The sequence below is a fragment of the Heptranchias perlo genome, chromosome 20, assembly GCF_035084215.1.
Source record: "Heptranchias perlo isolate sHepPer1 chromosome 20, sHepPer1.hap1, whole genome shotgun sequence".
NCBI lineage: Eukaryota > Metazoa > Chordata > Chondrichthyes > Hexanchiformes > Hexanchidae > Heptranchias > Heptranchias perlo.
In genome coordinates, this window is record NC_090344.1 from 20284668 (window position 1) to 20309459 (window position 24792).

Below are 24792 nucleotides of genomic sequence, written 5' to 3' on the forward strand. Positions count from 1 at the left end.
GAAAGAGCAGGGCTGTGGGACTAATTGGTTAGCTCTTTCAAGGAGCCGACACATGCATGATGGGCTGAATGGCCTCCTTCTGTGCTGTATGATGCCATGATTCCAAGACTCCAAAATCTCTGCTCCTCTACAGTTATTACTTTCGCACTATTTAGGAAATACAAGGATTTATATTTCTGGGTTGAAAGTGGATAATCTCATATTTCCTGCCAATCAGACCAAATTCCTTTTATCCCTGTTCTTTGTCTCCTCACCTCACCCTGATTCATTTGCCAATAATCTCAAACCATCGACCAATTGCCAAATATATTGTTCAAGTTCCAGTACACAAATCATTAAAAGCTACTAAACAGGTACAACACGGAATAGAGATGGCGACTTGAATGTTGGCCTTTATTTCGAGGGTGCTGGAATACAGAGGGGACGGAGTGATGCTTCCGCTGTACAGAGTGTTAGTCAGACCCCATCTGGAGTGTTGTGTTCGGTTTTAGACAGCGCTACTCAGGACGGATATATTGTCCTTGAAGTGAGTGCAACGTAGATTGATCAGAATGATACCGGGGCTAAAAGGGTTCAATTGTGAGGATAGGTTACATAAACTTCGCTTGCATCCCTTTGATTACAGAAGACTGATAGGTGACCTGATCTAGGTGTTTGAATTTTAAAGATTTGGGGTTGGAATATTACAATTTAGGGCCTAGGCAGGTGAGGGCACGGCCGCCAATGGTGGGGGGATGGAAATTGGGCATGAGCAAAAGCATGAGCAAAATTGGAGGAGCGCAGAAATCTCAGAGGTTTGTCGGGCTGGAGGGGGTTACAGAGATAGGGAGGGGTGAGGCCGTGGAGGAATTTGAAAGCAAGGATGAGAATTTTAATTTCGAGGCGTTGCTGGACCAGTAGCCAATGTAAGTCAGCGAACACGGGGGTGATAGGAGAAGGGAGTTGGTGAGAGTTAGGTTACAGGCAGCAGAATTTTGAATGAGCTGAAGATTACGGAATGTGGAAGGTGGGAGGGCAGCCAGGAGAGCATTGGAATAGTCAAGTCCATAGGTAATAAAGGCAAGGATATGTGTTTGAACAGCCAATTGGCTGAGGTATGGGCGGAGACGAGTAATGTTATAGAGGTGGAAGTAGGCGGTCTTTATGTAGGGGAGGATATGGGGTCAGAAGCTCAGCTCAGTTCAACTAGAACACCAAGGATATAAAGAGTCTGATCCAGCCTCAGACACTCGCCACACAGAGGGATGGAGTTGATGGCCAGGGAACGGAGTTTGTATCGGGGACAGAAGACAAATACTGCTGGAAAATTGGAGCACGAAATTACAAAAGTGCAAAGAGAGTTTAAGTGAGTGGTTTTAACTGTTGCAGATGGAGTTCAATGGAAGTGTGAAGTAGCACACTATGGATCTGAGAAAGTCAAACCGGAATAATCTGTAAATGGTGAGAGACTAGAAACTGTGGAGGAGCAAAGGAATTTTGGTATCCAGGTTGACAAAAAACGAAAGGCCAGTGCACAGGTGCAGAAAGTAATTTTAAAAGGCTATTGGACAGTTGGCCTTTATCTCGAGGGTGATGGAATACAAAGGGGAGGAAGTGATGCTTCAATTGTTTAGACCCTTGATCACACCCCATCTGGTGAACGGTGTTCAGTTTTGGGAACGAAACCTCAGGAAGAATATATTGGCCTAAGGAGGGGTACAGTGAAAAGTGACCAAAATGATACCGTGGCTGAAAGGGCTAAATTATTTGGACAGGTTGCCAAACATCAGTTGCATTGCCTTGAGTTTAGAAAGTGGACGGGTGATCTGATTGAGGTGTTTAAACTGATAATAGCATTCGATAGAGTGGAAAGGGAGAGTATATTTCTTTTGGTGGGGAATTCCCTAACAATAGGGCAGAACCATAGAATTGGAGCGAGGACATTCAGGAGTGAAATCAGGAAGCACGTTTTCACCAAAATCTAGAACTCTCTCCCCAAAAAGCAGTAGAAGTTGGGTTAACTGACATTTTCAAAAATGATATCGATAGATTTTTAGGGGTAAGGGTCTCAAAGATTATGGATCAAACGGTTCTAAATCTAGTTGAGTTACAGATCCGTCATGATCCAATAAAATTGCCGAACAGGCACGAAGGGCTGAAAGCCCTCCTCCTGTTCCCATGTTCCCTCTGCTGGTGTATAGTGGACAGTGCAACAGTTATCCTGAAAGTGTAATGGACGCCCTCTGCTGGAGATTAACTGCAGTATTTAACTTTTAGAATTAAATTGAAAAACATTGACTCTGAAATTCTGATCAGATTCTCCTGATTTCCCGCCATATTCCGGAATCCCCAGGGATAGGTACAGGGCAGTGAAACAACATTTTCGTGTGTCTGTGAAGCGGTTGTTTTTCAGACAGTAGGGAAGTATACAGTGGTGTTCCCCAGGGGTCAGTACAATGACCACTGTTACTTAAAATATATTAATGACTCGAAACTCGGAAATGTAGTAAACAATGTGCAGGATAGTAAAAGACATCAGGAGGAAATGGACAGACTGGTGAAATGAGCAGACACGTGGCAAATTACATTTAACGCAGAGAAATCTGAAGTGGTACATTTTTCTAGGGACAACGAGGAGAAGCAATATAAATTTTAAAGGGAGTACAGGAACAGGGAGACCTGGGGGTGTATGAGCACCAATCTTTGAAGGTGGCAGCAAAAGGCAATGAAAAAAACACATGGGATCTTTGGCTTTATTAACAGAGGCATAGAGTACAAAATCATGGAAGTTATGCTAAACCTTTATAAAACTTAACCTGGTGAGGCCTCAGCTGGAGTATTCTGTTAAATTCTGGGCACCACACTTTAGGACGGATGTCAAGGCCTCAGAGGGAGATAGAGTTAGGGTTATGGAAGAGTTTACTAGAATGGTCACAGGGATCAGAGACTTCAGTTACTTGGGGAGACTGGAGAAGCTGGGGTTGTTCTCCTTAGAACAGAGAAGGTTAAGTGGAGATTTGATAGTGGTGTTCAAAATCATGAACGGTTTTGACAGAGTAATTAAGGAGAAACTGTTTCCAGTGGCAGAAGGGGCGGTGACCAGAGGACACAGGTTTAAGGTGATTGGCAAAAGAACCAGAGGCGACATGAGGAAATATCTTTTTACGCAGCGAGTTATGCTCTTGAATGCAGTGCCTGAATGGGTGTAGAAACAGATTCAATAGTTACTTTCAGAAGGGAATTCAAAAGTAAAAATATATAAGGCTATCGGTAAACAGCAGAGGAGTAGGGCTAATTGGATTGCTCTGTTAAAGAGCCGGCACCAGTAAGATGGGCCGAATAACCTCTTACTGTGCTGTACCATATCATGATACTATGCTAACGTGTTTAATATATTCATAGAAAAAACGATAAAGACACAAATTCCAACTAAAATATGTAATAAATGCATTTTATTATTGAATGCTATTTACATTGTACATCACCACTTACATTATGAGACTGCAGCAGTCTCTGTACATCGAGTATAAGGTGGGAAAACATCTGTTGTTTCAGTTTTTGTGTTGGTGGACGGACAGTTACAATAAATGGATATAAAACAGACAGACCATTCATTGGACCCCCTGCGGGTTCTAAACCTCCTTTAATGATGAAATATGAAAAAGTGAAGCGATCACAAAATGAAAATCATATAAATCCATCATTAATAAACACAGCTTCTTAATCTCTATTACAGAGTTGGTCCATCCATGTGGATCAGCGTATATACAGTATTAACAGACTGAGAAACGATCCGAAATACATTCTTTCTGTTTCACATTTGTTAATTACACAGAACACAGACAGAATATACCGAAAAGCCAAATCCAGTTATTTCAACACAAAGTGACATGGTGATCGATTAAAATAAAGTGATATTTATATTGTGATGAAATGCACATTCAGAATGTTCACGCTGTTGGAAAAGTTAATGGACATTCTCTCAGATTTAACACAGAATATTTCCCGCCAGTCTCTGACACGTCTCGGGACATCACATCCTGGATTTAACGTTGACTTTACCTGGAAGGAAAAAAAAAACACCTTGAGAGAGAGGGAAAGAGAGCGGTGAAAACAATTCCCACCAACACACCACAGAATCAAATATAGTCTTTCTTCACTAGTAAATACTCAGAATATTCTCTCTGATATGTCACGTCAACGAGCTGCACGAAACACATTCGCCACTATCACACGACAGATAGAATACCGTTAGCACAAAGGGAACTTTCATTTCAATAATAACGATTCAGCTTGTTCTCGTTTATAATTTTAGAATTATAAAGTGTAGAAAACACATTCCCCACAATCAGAAAATATAATTAAATACAGTCTTATTAAAAGGGGCTTTTATTTAAAGAGTAAAGACACGGCATGAAAATCCTGTAAATCCATCATTAATAAACACAGCTTCTTAATCTCTATTACAGAGTTGGTCCATCCATGTGGATCAACTTATAGACAGTATTAACATACTGATGCTTTCCAATACAAGCCGGCGAAAGCACTCTCCATTATAACAGCATGGATATCACCCGGGACTGGACCCTCTCCCAGCACTGGGATATCAGGGAGAGAAACAACTGCAATCCTTGCTTAATGTGTAACAATCAATACCACCCGGGACTGGACTCTCTCCCAGCACTGGGACACAAACAATTGAACAGACAATAAAACGTTGCTCTTACCAATTTGATGTAAAACTTATAATATTTTAAGCCACAATCTCGCTGCCTATCGGTGGCCAAACGTCCGGGACTGTGTTCGAGTCATCGAAACCATCGTCAATGTTTCCGTGAGTGGAAGGGACAGGGAAAGGAGGCTCACTGCAGATCCGAGAGCTGCATACTGTGGGGAGAGAGAGATTATGGATTAATGATGGGATTGAAACCGGGATCAGTGCGGGTCTGAGAGCTGTATACTGTGGGGAGAGATTATAGATTAATGATGGGATTGAAACCGGGTTCAGTGCGGGTCTGAGAGCTGTATACCGTGGGGAGAGAGAGATTATGGATTAATGATGGGATTGAAACCGGGCTCAGTGCGGGTCTGAGAGCTGTATACTGTGGGGAGAGAGAGATTATGGATTAATGATGGGATTGAAACCGGGATCAGTGCGGGTCTGAGAGCTGGATACTGTGGGCAGAGAGAGATTATGGATTAATGATGGGATTGAAACCGGGCACATTGCGGGTCTGAAAGCTGGATACTGTGGGCAGAGAGAGGTTATGGATTAATGATGGGATTGAAACCAGGCTCAGTGCGGGTCTGAGAGCTGTATACTGTGGGGAGAGAGAGATTATGGATTAATGATGGGATTGAAACCAGGCTCAGTGCGGGTCTGAGAGTTGTATACTGTGGGGAGAGAGAGATTATGGATTAATGATGGGATTGAAACTGAGCTCAGTGCGGGTCTGAGAGCTGTATACTGTGGGGAGAGAGAGATTATGGATTAATGATGGGATTGAACCCGGGCTCAGTGCGGGTCTGAGAGCTGGATACTGTGGGCAGAGAGAGATTATGGAGAAATGATGGGATTGAAACCGGGCTAATTGCGGGTCTTAAAGCTGGATACTGTGGGGAGAGAGAGATTATGGATTAATGATGGGATTGAAACCAGGCTCAGTGCGGGTCTGAGAGCTGTATACTGTCTGGGGAGAGAGATTATGGATTAATGATCGGATTGAAACCGGGCTCAGTGCGGGTCTGAGAGCTGTGTACTGTGGGGAGAGAGAGATTATCGATTAATGATGGGATTGAAACCGGGCTCAGTGCCGGTCTGAGAGCTGTATACTGTGTGGGGAGAGAGATTATGGATTAATGATGGGATTGAAACCGGGCTCAGTGCGGATCTGAGACCTGTATACTGTGGGGAGAGAGAGATTATGGATTAATGATGGGATTGAAACCGGGCTCAGTGTGGGCCTGAGAGCTGTATACTGTGGGGAGAGAGAGATTATTGATTAATGGTGGGATTGAAACTGGGCTCAGTGCTGGCCTGAGAGCTGTATACTGTGGGGAGAGAGAGTTATAGATTAATGATGGGACTGAGACCGGGCTCAGTGCGGGTCTGAGAGCTGTATACTGTGGGGAGAGAGAGATTATCGATTAATGATGGGATTGAAACCGGGCTCAGTGTGGGTCTGAGAGCTGTATACTTTGGGGAGAGATAGATTATGGATTAATGATGGGATTGAAACCGGGCTCAGTGCGGGTCTGAGAGCTGGATACTGTGGGGAGAGAGGGATTATGGATTAATGATGGGATTGAAACCGGGCTCAGTGCGGGTCTGAGAGCTGTATACTGTGTGGGGAGAGAGAGCTTATGGATTGATGATGGGATTGAAACAGGGCTCAGTGCGGGTCTGAGAGCTGGATACTGTGCGGAGAGAGAGATTATGGATAAATGATGGGATTGAAAGCGGGCTCAGTGCGGGTCTGCGAGCTGTATACTATGGGGAGAGAGAGATTATGGATTGATGATGGGATTGAAACCGAGCTCAGTGCGGGTCTGAGAGCTGTATACTGTGGCGGGAGAGTGATTATGGATAAATGATGGGATTGAAACCGGGCTCAGTGCGGGTCTGCGAGCTGTATACGGTGGGGAGAGAGAGATTATGGATTGATGATGGGATTGAAACAGGGATCAGTGCGGGCCTGAGAGCTGTATACTGTGGGGAGAGAGAGATTATGGATTAATGATGGGATTGAAACCAGGCTCAGTGCGGGTCTGAGAGCTGTATACTGTGGCGGGAGAGAGATTATGGATTAATGATGGGATTGAAACCGGGCTCAGTGCGGGTCTGAGAGCTGTATACTGTGGGCAGAGTGAGATTATGGATAAATGATGGGATCGAAACCGGGCTCATTGCGGGTCTTAGAGCTGTATACTGTAGGGAGAGAGATCTTATGGATTAATGATGGGATTGAAACCGGGCACAGTGCGGGTCTGAGAGCTGTATACTGTGGGGAGAGAGATCCTATGGATTAATGATGGGATTGAAACCGGGCTCTGTGCGGGTCTGAGAGCTGTGTACTGTGGGCAGAGTGAGATTATGGATTGATGAGGGGATTGAAACCGGGCTCATTGCGGGTCTTAGAGCTGTACACTGTGGGCAGAGAGAGAGATAATGGATTGATGATGGGATTGAAACCGGGATCAGTGCGGGTCTTAGAGCTGTATACTGTGGGGAGAGATGGATTATGGATTAATGATGGGACTGAAACCGGGATCAGTGCGGGTCTGAGAGCGGTATACTGTGGGCAGAGAGAGAGATTATGGATTAATGATGGGATTGAAACCGGGCTCAGTGCGGGTCTGAGAGCTGTATACTGTGGGGAGAGAGAGATTATGGATTAATGATGGAATTGATACCGGGCTCAGTGCGGGTCTGAGTGCTGGATACTGTGGCGGGAGAGAGATTATGGATTAATGATGGGATTGAAACCGGGCTCAGTGCGGGTCTGAGAGCTGTATACTGTGGGGAGAGAGAGATTATGGATCAATGATGGGATTGAAACCGGGCTCATTGCGGGTCTTAGAGCTGAATACTGTGGGCAGAGTGAGATTATGGATTGATGAGGGGATTGAAACCGGGCTCATTGCAGGTCTTAGAGCTGTACACTGTGGGCAGAGAGAGAGATAATGTATTAATGATGGGATTGAAACCGGGATCAGTGCGGGTCTGAGAGCTGTTTACTGTGGGCAGAGAGAGAGATTATGGATTAATGAAGGGATTGATACCAGGCTCAGTGCGGGTCTGAGAGCTGTATACTGTGGCGGGAGAGAGATTATGGATTAATGATGGGATTGAAACCGGGCTCAGTGCGGGTCTGAGAGCTGTATACTGTGGGCAGAGTGAGATTATGGATAAATGATGGGATCGAAACCGGGCTCATTGCGGGTCTTAGAGCTGTATACTGTAGGGAGAGAGATCTTATGGATTAATGATGGGATTGAAACCGGGCACAGTGCGGGTCTGAGAGCTGTATACTGTGGGGAGAGAGAGTTTATGGATTAATGATGGGATTGAAACCGGGCACAGTGCGGGTCTGAGAGCTGTGTACTGTGGGGAGAGAGATCTTATGGATTAATGATGGGATTGAAACCGGTCTCAGTGCGGGTCTGAGAGCTGTATAAGGTGGGGAGAGACAGATTATGGATTAATGATGGGATTGATACCGGGATCAGTGCGGGTCTGAGAGCTGTATACTGTGGGGAGAGACAGATTACGGATTAATGATGGGATTGAAACCGGGATCAATGCGTGTCTGCGAGCTGAATACTTTGGGGAGAGAGAGATTATGGATTAATGATGGGATTGAAACCGGAATCAGTGCGGGTCTGAGAGCTGTCTACTATGGGAAGATAAAGATTATGGATTAATGATGGGATTGAAACCGGGCTCACTGCGGGTCTGAGAGCTGAATACTGTGGGCAGAGTGAGATTATGGATTGATGAGGGGATTGAAACGGGGCTCATTGCGGGTCTGAGAGCTGTAAACTGTGGGCAGAGAGAGAGATAATGGATTGATGATGGAATTGAAACCGGGATTAGTGCGAGTCTTAGAGCTGCATACTGTGGGGAGAGAGCGATTATGGATTAATGATGGGACTGAAACCGGGATCAGTGCGGGTCTGAGAGCGGTATACTGTGGGGAGAGAGAGATTATGGATTAATGATGGGATTGAAACCGGGATCAGTGCGGGTCTGAGAGCTGTATACTGTGGCGGGAGAGAGATTATGGATTAATGATGGGATTGAAACCGGGCTCATTGCGGGTCTTAGAGCTGTATACTGTGGGGAGAGAGATCTAATGGATTAATGATGGGATTGAAACCGGGCTCAGTGCGGGTCTGAGAGCTGTATACTGTGGGGAGAGAGATCCTATGGATTAATGATGGGATTGAAACCGGGCTCTGTGCGGGTCTGAGAGCTGTGTACTGTGGGCAGAGTGAGATTATGGATTGATGAGGGGATTGAAACCGGGCTCATTGCGGGTCTTAGAGCTGTACACTGTGGGCAGAGAGAGAGATAATGGATTGATGATGGGATTGAAACCGGGATCAGTGCGGGTCTTAGAGCTGTATACTGTGGGGAGAGATGGATTATGGATTAATGATGGGACTGAAACCGGGATCAGTGCGGGTCTGAGAGCGGTATACTGTGGGCAGAGAGAGAGATTATGGATTAATGATGGGATTGAAACCGGGCTCAGTGCGGGTCTGAGAGCTGTATACTGTGGGGAGAGAGAGATTATGGATTAATGATGGAATTGATACCGGGCTCAGTGCGGGTCTGAGTGCTGGATACTGTGGCGGGAGAGAGATTATGGATTAATGATGGGATTGAAACCGGGCTCAGTGCGGGTCTGAGAGCTGTATACTGTGGGGAGAGAGAGATTATGGATCAATGATGGGATTGAAACCGGGCTCATTGCGGGTCTTAGAGCTGAATACTGTGGGCAGAGTGAGATTATGGATTGATGAGGGGATTGAAACCGGGCTCATTGCAGGTCTTAGAGCTGTACACTGTGGGCAGAGAGAGAGATAATGTATTAATGATGGGATTGAAACCGGGATCAGTGCGGGTCTGAGAGCTGTTTACTGTGGGCAGAGAGAGAGATTATGGATTAATGAAGGGATTGAAACCGGGCTCAGTGCGGGTCTGAGTGCTTTATACTGTAGCGGGAGAGAGATTATGGATTAATGATGGGATTGCAACCGGGATCAGTGCGGGTCTGAGAGCTGTATACTGTATGGGGAGAGGGATTATGGAATAATGATGGGATTGAAACCGGGCTCAGTGCGGGTCTGAGAGCTGTATACTGTGGGCAGAGATAGATTATGGATTAATGATGGGATTGAAACCGGGCTCAGTGCGTGTCTGAGAGCTGTATACTGTGGGGAGAGAGAGATTATGGATTAATGATGGGATTGAAACCGGAATCAGTGCGGGTCTGAGTGCTGTATACTGTGGGGAGAGAGAGATTCTGGACTAATGATGTGTTTGAAACCGGGCTCAGTGATGGTCTTACAGCTGTATACTGTGGGGAGAGACTGATTATGTATTAATGCTGGGATTGAAACCTGGCTCAGTGCGGGTCTGAGAGCTGTATACTGTGGGGAGAGAGAGAGATTATGGATTAATGATGGGATTGAAACCGGGCTCACTCCGGGTCTGAGAGCTGTATACTGTGGGGAGAGAGAGATTATGGATTAATGATGGGATTGAAACCGGGCTCAGTGCCGGTCTGAGAGCTGTATACTGTGGGGAGAGAGAGATTATGGATTAATGATGCGATTGAAACCGGGATCAGTGCGGGTCTGAGAGCTGTATACTGTGGGGAGAGACAGATTATGGATTAATGATGGGATTGAAACCGGGCTCAGTGCGGGTCTGAGAGCTGTATACTGTGGGGAGGGAGAGATTATGAATTAATGATGGGACTGAAACCGTGCTCAGTGCGGGTCTGAGAGCTGTATACTGTGGGAAGAGAGAGATTATGGATTAATGGTGGGATTGAAACCGGGCTCAGTGCCGGTCCGAGAGCTCTATACTGTGGGGAGAGAGAGATTATGGATTAATGATGGAACTGAGACCGGGCTCAGTGCGGGTCTGAGAGCTGTTTCCTGTGGGGAGAGACAGATTATGGATTAATGATGGGATTGAAACCGGGATCAGTGCGGGTATTAGAGCTGTATACTGTGGGGAGAGACAGATTATGGATTAATGATGGGATTGAAACCGGGTTCAGTGCTGGTCTGCGAGCTGTCTTCTGTGGGGAGAGAGATTATGGATTAATGATGGGATTGAAACCGGGCTCAGTGCGGGTCTGAGAGCTGTATACTGTGGGGAGGGAGAGATTATGGATTAATGATGGGACTGAAACCGGGCTCAGTGCGGGTCTGAGAGCTGTATACTGTGGGAAGAGAGAGATTATGGATTAATGATGGGATTGAATCCGGGCTCAGTGCCGGTCTGAGAGCTTTATACTGTGGGGAGAGAGAGATTATAGATTAATGATGGGATTGAAACCGGGATCAGTGCGGGTCCGAGAGCTGTATACTGTGGGGAGAGAGAGATTATGGATTAATGATGGAACTGAGACCCGGCTCAGTGCGGGTCTGAGAGCTGTTTCCTGTGGGGAGAGACAGATTATGGATTAACGATGGGATTGAAACCGGGATCAGTGCGGGTCTTAGAGCTGTATACTGTGGGGAGAGACAGATTATGGATTAATGATGGGATTGAAACCGGGCTCAGTGCTGGTCTGCGAGCTGTCTTCTGTGGGGAGAGAGATTATGGATTAATGATGGGACTGAGATCGGGCTCAGTGCGGGTCTGAGAGCTGTATACTGTGGGGAGAGAGATTATGGATTAATGATGGGAATGAAACCGGGCTCAGTGCGGGTCTGAGAGCTGTATACTGTGGCGAGAGAGAGATTCTGGATTAATGATGGGATTAAAACCGGGCTCAGTGCGTTTCTGAGAGCTGTATACTGTGGGGAGAGAGAGATTATGGATTAATGATGGGATTGAAACCGGGCTTAGTGCGGGTCTGAGTGCTGTATACTGTGGGGGGAGAGAAATTATGGGATTAATGACGGGATTGAAACCGGTATCAGTGCGAGTCCGAGAGCTGCATCTATGGGGTCAGACGGATTATGGATTAATGATGGGACTCAGTGCGGGTCTCAGAGCTGTATAATGTGGAGAGAGACAGATTGAGTATTAATTTTACGCTTGAAACTGCAATGTATATCTGTATATTATATACTTGTGTCACCGCCGTTTGGAATGGAATTCAAAACAGCGCCGATACATCAATACGTCAGTACATTCCTACACAGAGGGCTGGTGCATTCAGGAATATCAGAGATTGAACTCACGGAGAGTGGAGAGATCACCGCCGAGATCATCAGGTTCACTTTCCAGCGGGAAGTGACCGTCCTGAGTGTCGATGGCGCCAGGTTCAACATCGTCATAATCGTCCGGAACCGAACCTGGGAGGAAATAGTGATTCTCACTGAAACCAAATGCTAGAACTCGGAATTTAGAATGATATTATTATCAGTCAATCTCCCTGGGACTTGCAGGGAGGGACAGTGGAGCGATTGTATTTTTCTTGTGTCGTGGGGTTAAAGGGCGGGTAATTATTGGATCATGTTGTGCAGAGGTAGTTTAGTCTCCGTTTGAAAGTCACACATCCTCTCCTGATATTTGGAATGTACATTATAAAGTCCTGTGTCCAAATTTCTAACAGAAGCTGCCCGTGTCCACCTGTCAGGTTGGAATTGCTTCTCCCGTCCAGTGAATGAACTGCAGAGCCGTTACTGGTGGGACGGTGTAATTACAGTGTGACCGATCACACCGCAAGTTTCCGCTGTCAATGTGAACATCGGAATTTGTCATTGAAGTAAATTGACAGGCCGTACGTGCAGATGTAACTTTTAAAATCTGTGATTTTAATTAAATTCAATGCCGTTATAACCAGAATGCTAATGGATTCTGAGTCATTACCTATTTATAATATCGACTACTATAAATCTAAAAATATATTGATATAATTGAGCCTGTTCATTCATGGTGTCTGGAAGAACACTCGCTCGAGTGCTGAGAAAACACTCTGCTGCAAATTTCACAACTCAACTGAAGATTGTATAATTATTTAAAATCTGCTAAATTGCTGAATTCATTTTTCACAGATCTTGAAGATGCAATTATTCTAGTGAATTACATTCAGCCCAGTTTGGAACCGCATTCCCAAGGCAATCAACGTGACAGACCCATTTTACCCCATTCCACGAATATCAGAGTGACGGATCCACTTCCCCTACACTGCCAGTAATATCAGAGTGACGGATCCACTTCCCCCACACTCCCAGTAATATCAGAGTGACGGATCCACTTCCCCTACACTGCCAGTAATATCAGAGTGACGGATCCACTTCCCCCACACTCCCAGTAATATCAGAGTGACGGATCCACTTCCCCTACACTGCCAGTAATATCAGAGTGACGGATCCATTTCCCCCACACTCCCAGTAATATCAGAGTGACGGATCCACTTCCCCTACACTGCCAGTAATATCAGAGTGACGGATCCACTTCCCCTACACTGCCAGTAATATCAGAGTGACGGATCCACTTCCCCTACACTGCCAGTAATATCAGAGTGACGGATCCTCTTTTCCCACACTCCCAGCCCTATCGTTTCACTCATCACAGACTGACCTGTACTGGAGGTATTTTGTGCTGTGACCTGTGGTCATTGACATATGGACCGAGTTTGGCTCAATTCGGTTTAACATAACGCAGCCTCAATACGCAGAGAGCGGAGACGTTAATGAGACCAAAGCGTCTGGGATTTAAACCAGAGAACGGGAGGGTCTTGTAATATCCCACTGAATCACCCACCCAACCAGCGCACACATTTCACGCTCCATAGAGAAATGTGAGGAAATACATGCAACTGAATTTTTCATTCCATGATACTACTGGGTTCAAAAGGAATACATTTGCTTCAAATCCAAAGTATGTTTGCAATCTTTTGCAACTAAAATCCTTCTCCAGGACCGCGGGTCGTTGGCAGTGTCATTTTACTTTGAATAACTTTGATGTCTTCAGTTCTTGGTTTTCGACAGTAGAGAGCGTGAAGACATCAAAGAGATCGTGGGAAGTGAAAATGTACCCACCCTGATCACTGGAGGAGGCCCCTTCATAATCTTCTGATCCCGGATCATTGACATCCAAACTACCACTGGTGTAATATTCAATATTATTGAGGGAGTCAATGGAACTGGAAACTGTGAAACACAAAACATGGATGGTTATTGGAGAGATTGATTGGAAAATCGGAACAAATAATATCAAACCTTCAACGTCCCTGTGTCAATGTCCTGGAATTTGTTCCAAGGGGAAGACCGATCACCACCTTCTCAGGAGAACGAGAGATCGACAATCAATGGGCCTAGAACACCTTCACCACACGGACTGCAGTGATTCAAACAGATGGCCCACCATCGCTATCTGAGGATAACTAGGGATGGACAATAAATAGGCCCAGAACACCTTCACCACATGGACTGCAGTGATCCAAACAGGTGGCCCACCAACACCTTCTCAGGATAACTCGGGATGGACAATAAATGCCGTCACTACCATTTATACCCACATGCCCTTAATGAATAAGAAACAAACTGGGCAGCCCGATAATACAGATTCTGTTACACAGAACAGAGCAGACACATTAATACAAATTATCGTCCGTTAGTCTCGATAATATCTCACATATCAGAGAAGAAACAATAATACACAGTACAGCCCGTTAGTACAGAGAATCTCAGATCTCAGAGCATAAACAATAAAGCCCGTTAGTAAAGAAGCTCTCAGATATCAGAACAATGGGAATCCTCCCAAAGCCAATACTGGGATCACTATACACAAGGACACAGAGACGGTCTCGCTGTGTTCGGAAATCTTCACATGGGAACAATGAAAGGCCCAGAGGGAATCTTCCCAAACTCATTCCTGGTGTCACTATACACACGGACACAGAGACTCTCTCACTGTGATAACAATACCTCACATGGGAACAGTGAACAGACTGCTGATCGTTTTCAGTCAGAACAGTTACCATTAAAATGGAAATTTAAGGAAAGCGTACAGACCTGATCCACGGAGCTGAGTGGAATCCTCGCCGCTTGGAATATTCTCAATCTCTTCATAAATTGCTTGGTACAAACCAGCAGGCGAACCCCTGCCGCGAGTGACAGCACCTGTTGGAGGGAGGGCGGGGAGATTAACATTTTGTTTCATTCCACGCACATTTCCCACTAATTTGTGTGCGAATAAATCCAAATCACAGAGAAGCTGGTAGTCAAAGAACAAAGGCAGGTAGTGTGGACAGTGAAGGGATTTTCGTGTGTGCATGCATGCGCATGTGGATTTGAGTATATGTATGTCCCTGTGTGAGTGTATGAATGTTTATGTTATGTGTGTGTTTGAGTATCAACAATTGTGCATTTGTATGAATGTGTGTGTATATATGTGTGAGTATGAACAAGTGTACGTATGTATGAATGTGTCTGTATATGGGTATATAAACGGATCTATGTGTATGGACGTGTGAGTGTATATGAACGAATGTGTGTGCATGTGTGTACATGGACGAGTGGTAGCCGTGCCTTAGGCTGGCTAGGCCAAAAGCTCTGGAGTTCCCTCCCTAAACCACTCCGCCTCTCTACTTCTCTCTCTTTCTTTAGGACGCTGCTCAAAGCCTGCCTCTTTGACCAAGCGTTTGGTCCCCAGTCCTAATATCTCCTTATGTCGCCTGGTATCACATTTTGCCTGATTACGCTCCTGTGCATCGCCTTGGGACGATTTACTACCTTAAAGGTGATATTTAATTTCAAGTTCTTTTTGTTGTCCATGTGTGTGTGTGTATAGATATGTGTGTGCGTGCATGTGTGCTTGTATATGTACATCTATATGTCTACGTGTTTGTAAATGTATAGCTGTTTGTACATGTATGTCTGCATGTATGTGTTTGTATATGTATATCTATATGTATGCATATGTCACTTGTAAATATGTTTGTATATGTCTATCTATACTATAAGAATTTGCGTGGTTATACTTGTCTGTATATGTATATCTATATGTATACGTGCTTTTATACAGGTAGCTGTTTGTATAGTTATATCTATCTGTACACATGTTTGTATAGGTATGCGTGCGTGTATACGTGTTTGTATGTGTATTTGTGCGTGTATACGTGTTTGTGTACGTTTATTTGCGTGTATAGTTGTTTGTAAACGTGTGTGTGCATGTGTGCGTGTAAACGTGCTGTGTACGTATGTGTGTGTACACATGCTGTACACTTGTGTGCGTTTACACAAGTTGTGTACGTAAACGTGCTCTATAGGTATTTGTGCATGTTTACGTGTTGCATACGTATGTTTGCGTGTATACGTGTTTGTATATGTATATCTATGCACATATGTATTTGTATATGTATATCTGCATGTACACGTGTTTTTATATGTATATCTACATGTATACGTGTTAGTACATATACATCTATAAGCATGCGTGTTTGTATATATATATATCTGTTTTTATATGTATATCTATCTGTATACGTGTTTGTTTAAGTGTGTGCGTATATGCTTATTTGAATATGTATATCTCTATGTATACGTGTTTGTATATGTATACGTTTTTGCACATATATATATAGCTGCATGTATACGTGTCTGTATATGTATATCTATGTGCATACGAGTTTGAATATGTATATCTGTTTGCATATGTGTATCTGCATGTATACGTGTTTGTATACGTATATCTATATCTATACGTGATTGTCTATGTTTATCTATATGTAATGTGTCTGTATATGTATATCTATGTGGATACGTGTTTGAATATGTATATCTGTTTGAATATGTGTTTCTGTTTGTATATGTATATCTGCATGCATACGTGTTTGTATATGTGTCTGCATGCACACGTGTCTATTTATATATCTACCTGTAGACGTGTTTGCATATGTACATCTACACGTATACGTGTTTATACCTGTATATCTGTATGCATACGTTTGTGTATTATGTATATATTTTTGTATATGTATATCTGCATGCATATCTGTTTGTATATGTGTATCTATATGTACATGTGTTTGTATATGCATATCTGTTTGTATATGTATATCTATCGGTATACATGTTTGTATACGTGTGTATATATGTATGCGTTGCCGTATATGTATATCTATATCAATGCGTGATTCTATGTGTGTCTATATGTATATGTGTTTGTATATGTAGATCTGTCTGTATATGTGCATGTATATGTGTATGTATATTTATGTCTGCATGTATACATGTTTGAATATGTATACGTGTTTGTATATGTGTGCATGTTTGTGCATGTATACGTGTTTGTGCATGTATGTCTGCATGTGTGCGTGTTTGTGCGTGCTTGTGCATGTTTACATGCTTGTGAGTGTTTGTGCATGTATGCATCTTTGTGCATCTATATATGCATTTGTGCGTGTTTGTGTGTGTTTGTGCATGTATGCTGGTTTGTGCTTGTATATCTGCATATGTGCGTGTTTGTGCATGAATACACGTTTCTGCATGCATGTCTGCATGCATGCTTTTGTGCACGTGTTTATATATGTATATCTATCTGAATGCATGCACGGGTACGCAGTCTCTCTCTCTTTCTCTTTTCGTCTATATCTCTCTCTGCGTCTCTCTCCATATATGTATATATATATGTCTATGTGTGTGCGCATGCCGACGTGTTTGCGCATGCCGACGTGTGTGCGCATGCCCCCGTGTTCACGTGTGTGTGGACAGTATCAGTATGGAAGACCGACTAAGGAGGTCATGGTGCAGACAGCATCAGTATGGATGACCGACTGAGGAGATCATGGTTTCTTGGCCTGTTCAGTCAGTATGAGAAGTGACTTGCTGTGTACAGAGAGCAGGAGTGCGGTTGGTGGGTGAGATGTGAGCGGAATAGTTGTGCTGGGATGTAGAATAATCACTGGCGAAAGCAGGAAGTCACCTCTCACAATGACGGACAGAAGCTGGTCAGAGATTTCAAGATTGGACTATCGGACCCAGAAATTGAAGGGGTGGAACGGATACTCAATGGATAAGGGAAGAATAATAGCCAAATAAATAACTGAAAGCACAGCCTAAAACAGTTCAATTAAACTTTCTGTTCCATTGTTGCAACAAGTAAATTCTTTTGGAATCTCATTTACTGGCTGACATCCTGGGACGGTGAATGTGGACACTTAAGGGAAGGTCGTGTCTGACTAACTTGATTGAATTTTTTGAGGTGGTAACAAGAAGGGTTGATGAGGGTAGCACGTTTGATGTAGTCGACATGGATTTTAGCAAGGCTTTTGACAAGGTCCCAAATGGCAGACTGGTCAAAAAAGTAAAAGCCCATGGGATCCAAGGGAAAGTGGCAAATTGGATTCAAAATTGGCTCAGTGGCAGGAAGCAAAGGGTAATGGTCGACGGGTGGTTTTTTGACTGGAAGTCTGTTTTTAGTGGGGTTCCGCAGGGCTCAGTATTAGGACCGTGTTTTTGTGGTAAATATTAATCATTTACATTTAAATGTAGGGGGGCATGATTAAAATCTTTGCAGCTGATACAAAAAATGGCCATGATATTGAGGAGGAATGTTGTAGACTGCAGGAAGATATCAAGGGTCTCGTCAGATGGGCAGAAAAGTGGCAAATGGATTCAATCCGGAGAAGTGTGAGGCAATGCACTTGTGGAGGGCAAACAAGGCAAGGGAATGCACAATAAATGGGAGGAGACTGAGGTGTAGAGGTAGGAAGGTAGCACGACGGGTAGACAAGGTGGTTAAGACGGCTTACGGGATATTTTCCTTTATTAGCCGCGGCATAGAATATAAGAGCAGGGAGGTTATGCTGGAACTGTACAAAACACGAGTTCGGCCACAGCTTGAGTACTGCGTACAGTTCTGGTTACCACATTACAGGAAAGATGCGATTGCAATAGAGAGGGTGCAGAGGAGACTTACAAGAACGTTGCCAGGACTGGAGAATTTTAGCTATGTGGCAAGATTGGATAGGCTGGGTTTTTTTTTTGGAACAGAGGAGGCTGAGGGGTGATTTAATTGAAGTGTATCCAATTATGAGTGGTCGAGATAGAGTGGACAGGAAGAACCTATTTTCCCAGCAGAGAGGTCAAGAACGAGGGGGCATAGATTTAACGCAATTGGTAGAAGGATGAGAGGGGATTTAAAAAGTACTTGGATATGCAATTCAAATGCTGTAACCTACAAGGCTATGGACCAAGTGCTGGGAAGTGAGATTCGGCTGGGTAGCTCTATTTCGACCGGCACAGATACGATGGGCCGAATGGCCTCATTCTGTGCCGTAAATTTTCCATGTTTCTATCTTTCAAATAATTCACCGTTTAAATGTCATATTTTACAAATTCGGGCAGCACATTGAACGGAACAAATCGCCAAAATCGGATTAAGATTTCTTTCTGACAATACCACGTGAGACTTTCTCTATGGAAAAGTGCAATGTACTGGAGTCCCGCCAGGATATTAAACAATATCCGAGATCCAGTGTTCGTTCAGCGGGAGGATTTGAGCCTCACCTCTTCTTGTTGACTTTCTCTGTGTTACCACCATCAGTGCGATCAGCTCACAGATTAGAAGGACTCGGAGGGTTATGCAGACGACAAGAGGGATGGAGGTGCCTTTACCTCCCTGTCCTTAATCACAAGATTACAGAAAGATGTATTACAGCCACAGTCCGCGTTGTATATTAAAATGTTTACAATAAGTGCTTATTAATTGAATGCACTGCTCATGCGCAATGAGTCGCGCTAAACATTCCCCAATAAATATGGTGCACATTGTACCAGAGAAAAGTGTGAGCGGGTCAGAATTATAGAGACCGAGTCCCAGCCCCGCCTCCCATGTACCTGCTGAATACAGGACAATTCAAGTATAGTCAGAGACCGGGGATTAACGGGCTTTAAACCGATCTCTTTCAAATACTCGGGAAGGAAAAAACGTTCCAGTCATTTTGAAGCTACTCACATGAACTTCAGAAATGATCAAAAGTAACAATAAAGTGTTATTATTAATAAGAACGAGAATAATAATAAGTTTAGGAGCATGGAAACATTCGGAACCGGAGTACACCATTCAGCCCCTCGAGCCTACTCAGCTATTCCATAAGATCATAGGTGACCGGTACCTCAACTCCATTTACCCGTATTTGCTCCATACCCCTTGCTACCCTTAACCAACATTGCTGCAGGAGTTCCTCAGGGCACTGTCCGAGGCCCAACCATCTTCAGCTGCTTCATCAATGACCTTCCCTCCATCATAAGGTCAGAAATGGGGATGTTCAGTTCCATTTGCAACCCCTCAAAAAATGAAGCATTCCGAGCCCGCATGCAGCAAGACCTGGACAACATCCAGGCTTGGGCTCATAAGTGGCAAGTAAAATTCGCGCCAGATAAGTGCCAGGCAATGACCATCTCCAACAAGAGAGAGTCTAACCATCTCCCCTTGACATTCAACGGCATTACCATCGCCGAATCCCCCACCATCAAAATCCTGGGGGGTCACCATTGACCAGAAACTTAACTGGACCAGCTATATAAATACTGTGGCAGGTCAGAGGCTGGGTATTCTGCGGCGAGTGACTCACCTCCTGACTCCCCAAAGCCTTTCCACCATCTACAAGGCACAAGTCAGGAGTGTGATGGAATACTCTCCACTTGATTGGATGAGTGCAGCTCCAACAACACTCAAGAAGCTCGACACCATCCAAGATAAAGCAGCCCGCTTGATTGGCACCCCATCCACCATCCTAAACAATCACTCCCTTCACCACCGGCGCACTGTGGCTGCAGTGTGTACCATCCACATGATGCACTGCAGCAACTCGCCGAGGCTTCTTCGACAGCACCTCCCAAACCCGCGACCTCTACCACCTAGGAGGACAAAAGCAGCAGGCACATGGGAACAACACCACCTGCACGTTCCCCTCCAAGTCACACACCATCCCGACTTGGAAATATATCGCCGTTCCTTCATTGTCGCTGGGTCAAAATCCTGGAACTCCCTTCCGAACAGCACTGTGTGAGAACCGTCACCACACGGACTGCAGCGGTTCAAGAAGGCGGCTCACCACCACCTTCTCGAGGGCAATTAGGGATGGGCAATAAATGCTGGCCTCGCCAGCGACGCCCACATCCCGTGAACGAATAAAAAGAAAACAGCAATCTATCTATCTCAGGATTGAAAGCTCCAAGTAACCTTGAAACCATCGCATTTTGAGGGATGGAATTCCAGATATTTACTACAATTTGTGTTAAAAAGTGCTTCTTGATTTCGCTCCTGAATGCCCTCGACCTAATTTTAAGATTATGTCCCCTTGTTCTTGATTCCACCATCAGACAAAATAGTTTCTCCGTATCTACCCTATCAATTCCTTTCAACATTTTAAACACCTCGATCAGATCACACTTCAATCTTCTATGCTGAAGGGAATACAAGTCGAGTCCATGCAACATGCCCTCATAATTTAACCCTCTCAGCTCCGGAATTAATCTGGTGAATCTGCGCCAGACTCCCTCCAAGGTCAATATATTATTTTTGAGTTGTAGTGTCCAAATCTGAACATAGTATCCCAGATGCGTTCTGACGAAGTTTATATACAACTGAAGCTTAACTTGTTCCGCTCTGTATTTAAGACCCATTGAGAATTAGGCCAATTACTTTTTGTACCTGTCTGCTGGCATTTAATGTTTTGTCTACCATTTAGAAAATGCTCCGATTTATCTTTCTTGGACCCAAAGTGATGACCTCATGCTTGCCCACACTAAACTCTATTTTCTATAGTTCTGCACACTCATTTAACCTATGTATGTTCCTTTGCAACTTCCAGCTCCCACAGTTTACTGTCCCGATTAATTGGGTGTCATCTGCAAACTTGGATATACAACTCTCTTTTCCGTCATCCAAATCATTAATACACATGGTGAAAGTTTGAGGCCCCAGAACATATCCCTGGGGAGCACCGCTTGTCACATTCCATCAATCAGATTATGACCCTTTAACCCCACTCCCTGTCTACTTCCTCCCAAACAATTTCCAACCCAAGTCTAAACGCTACCTGCAATTCTGTGCATTCTCATTTTCCCTACGAGTCTCTTGTGTGAAACTTATCTGATGCCTTCTGAGAGTGCACTAGAGGACATCCGTAGTGTCCATAATAGCCAGACGAGGGCCAGGCAATGACCATCTCCAAAAAGAGAGTCCGATCACCACTCCTTGGCATTCAACAGCATTACCATCGCTGAATTACCCACCATCAACGTCCTGGGGATCACCATTGACCAGAACTTAACTGGACCAGCCACGTAAATAATGTGGCTACAAGAGTAGGTCAGAAGCTGGGTATTCTGCGGCAATTGACTCACCTCCTGATTCCACAAAGCCTTTCCGCCATTTAAAAGGCACAAGTTAGGAGTGTGATGGAATAAGCTCCACTTGCCTGGATGAGTGCAGCTCCAACAACAATTAAGAATCTCGACACAAACCAGGACGAAGCAGCCCGTTTGATTGGCACTTCATCCACTATCTTCACTCCCTCCACCACCGGCACACAGTGGATGCAGTGTGTACCATCCACAGGATGCACTGCAGCAACTCGCCAAGGCTTCTTCGATAGCACCTCCCAAACCAACGACCTCTACCCCCTAGAATGACAAGGGCTGCAGGCACATGGGAACAACACCACCTGCAAGCTCCCCTCCAAGTCACACAGCATCCTGACATGGAAATATATTGCTGTTCCTTCATCGTCGCTGGGTCAAAATTCTGGAGCTCCCTACCTAACAGCACTGTGGGAGAACCTTCACCACACGGATTGTAGCGGTCCAAGGAATCTGCTCACCACCAACTTATCAAGGGCCATGAGAGATGGGAAATAAATGCTGGCCTTGCCAGCGATGCCCACATCCCATGAATGAATAAAAAAAACACTCCATTACCCACCTTATTAGTGACCTCCTCTAAAATCAGCTAGATTATTCAGACATGACTTACCCTGAACAAAGCCAAGCTGAATCCCCCTGAACAGCTCATATTTGTTCAAGTCACTCTATGCTTAATACACATTCTAGTAGCTTCTGCACAACTGACGTTAAACTGTAGACTTGTTTTTTCTCTCTCACCCTTCTTAAATAATGGAGTAACATTAGGAAATGTCCAATCTAACGGCACAATTCCTGAATCAAGAATGATATTGGTGACCATAATAGTAATAATACAGTTAAATAAAATATTAATGCGAATGCTAAAACTGATACTGATGATAAATATCTGCAGATGTGGACGGAGAAGCAGTAGGGAACAAAGCGGGCCCTGTGGAATATATTGTACAAACAAGACATGAACTTAAAATATTAGGAATTTTACATTGAAGATAAAAGTTGTTCCTAACTTACGAAATCAATGAGTCATTTTCACAGAACGAGGAAAATCCCGCTGCGACCCTTACCGGAACAAATCACACTGGCATCTTCCTTGTGATCACAGTCATGTTGACCTGGGGGTGAAGAACGACAGTCGGACAGAAAGGATTCACTTCCAGTGCACTTCACCTCATCCAGCCAGATAACACCGTCACCCTGGGCGAATGCGGCCCCACCCGCGGCCTGTAGAGCGGGGCCGCAGCGCAGCTGTCTGCAGACAACATTGGCATCGGCCATATCCCAGGAGTCATCACACACCGTGCCCCAGCCGTTATTGGACAATATCTCTACTCTCCCGGAGCACTTTGTGTTACCTCCAACCAGCCTCACAGGTTGTCCCAGGTCTAGCAAAGAGAATAATGTCTTATTTAATCAATACTAGCCAGGAATACAAGTCAGATATTTGGTATGAAGAGTAGGAAGCACCTGGTAAATGTCCATCTTTAGAACCAGAGTCTCGAACGCAGATCTTTGAACTGTTGGATCTCTCCGGCACTTTAACTTCTGTAGAGAAGAGAAACATGCTGACTCGATTCGACACCAATGTTGGAAATGACGCCCGCACATTGAGAGGTTCATTGTGTTACCTGAACAAACAACACCTGCATCCTCCCAGTGATTACAGTTGTGTTCACCCCACGGGTCAGACTGACACTGCCAAAGGAACGACTCGTGTGAATTACACTCCATCTCATCGAGCCAAATGGGTCCGGATCCCTTTCCGAATAACCGAGTGTCATACTCAACAGATCTGAGGGGGCCGCACTGTAACTGTTTACAGATCACTTCTGCATCCTTTACGTCCAGATTTTCCGAGCACACTGTTCCCCAGGTCCCATTGTAGAACACTTCCACTCTCCCCTCACAGCGATGCTGTCCATTCATCAGCCGCATCTCTTTGTGCTCTGTCAACGAAACATAAAATATCCAAGTGGAACTTGTGTGTTCACAGTGCCCACCACATATTGTACCGGTTGTGTTCACTGGTTATCGGTAATTATATCAGAAATCTCCCGAGTGAAGCTTCACGTATAACACTGCAGAAAATGAACAGATTGAAAGCGCCCTTACCTGAACACACCACCCTCACATCTTCTTTATGAGCACAGTCATGTTGACCCCACGGTGCTGAGGGACAGTCCCAGAGAAACGATTCCTTACACGAACAGCTCAGTTCATCCAACCAAACTGGGCCTGAACCTTGTCCACAAGAAGCAGGAAGTGCTGCCTCCAACGCGTTTCCACAACCCAACTGTCTGCAAACCACGTCAGCGTCGGCCAAGTCCCAGGAATCATCACAAACTGAGCCCCAGATCCCACTGTAATAAACCTCCACTCGCCCAGCACATGGGCTTCCACCGTCAGACAGTCTAATCTGCATGTGTTCTGTTGGACAATAGAGGAGGATTATACATCCAATATATATTAATCTCATCACTCAATCCAACCACTGCTTTTTCAGCTAAAGAAAAAGGTTTCCTGAAGGGTTTTAATGCCCTTTGATAGGCAAATGAAGGAATACCCCGGAACATCTGCCTATGCTTACATACTGCATAACGCAACTTAAACCAGTACAACCCCAAGGCATCTGTCTGCCATTAAATACCGCAAAATGGAACTTACAGCAGTACGACCCGAAACATCTGTCTACATTTGCATACTGCAATTCACACCAGTCCAACCCAAAACAGCTATCTACAATTA

General features: G+C 44.7%; 2 protein-coding genes and 1 long non-coding RNA gene across 3 annotated transcripts; all 3 read right to left on the bottom strand.

Annotated features, from left to right (window-relative positions):
• Positions 1 to 3448: 3448 nt before the first annotated feature.
• LOC137335652 (uncharacterized) lies at positions 3449 to 13768 on the bottom strand. The gene is made up of 4 exons (XR_010966469.1): positions 13717 to 13768; positions 11911 to 12024; positions 4707 to 4866; positions 3449 to 4041 (listed from the first exon to the last, which is right to left on the bottom strand). It is a non-coding gene; the product is annotated as an uncharacterized lncRNA (long non-coding RNA).
• LOC137335962 (scavenger receptor cysteine-rich type 1 protein M130-like) lies at positions 13769 to 23382 on the bottom strand (the record flags this gene model as incomplete). The annotated part of the gene is made up of 4 exons (XM_068001468.1): positions 23115 to 23382; positions 19189 to 19305; positions 14692 to 14799; positions 13769 to 13827 (listed from the first exon to the last, which is right to left on the bottom strand). Coding segments are annotated over exons 1-4 (495 nt in total), but the record flags the coding sequence as incomplete, so codon positions are not given.
• An 84-nt stretch (positions 23383 to 23466) lies between these two features.
• Positions 23467 to 24469, bottom strand: LOC137335963 (deleted in malignant brain tumors 1 protein-like). The gene is made up of 2 exons (XM_068001469.1): positions 24154 to 24469; positions 23467 to 23993 (listed from the first exon to the last, which is right to left on the bottom strand). Exons 1-2 carry the CDS (start codon positions 24467 to 24469, stop codon positions 23467 to 23469), a joined length of 843 nt encoding a protein of 280 aa, XP_067857570.1.
• Between the last annotated feature and the right edge of the window lie 323 nt (positions 24470 to 24792).

Coding starts and splice junctions, on each gene's coding strand:
- LOC137335963 (XM_068001469.1), bottom strand. CDS start 24,469: ATGCAGATTAGACTGTCTGACGGTGGAAGCCCATGTGCTGGGCGAGTG. Junction 23,994..24,153: donor GGTGGTGTGTTCAGGTAAGG/GCGCTTTCAATC, acceptor TTTCGTTGACAG/AGCACAAAGAGATGCGGCTG.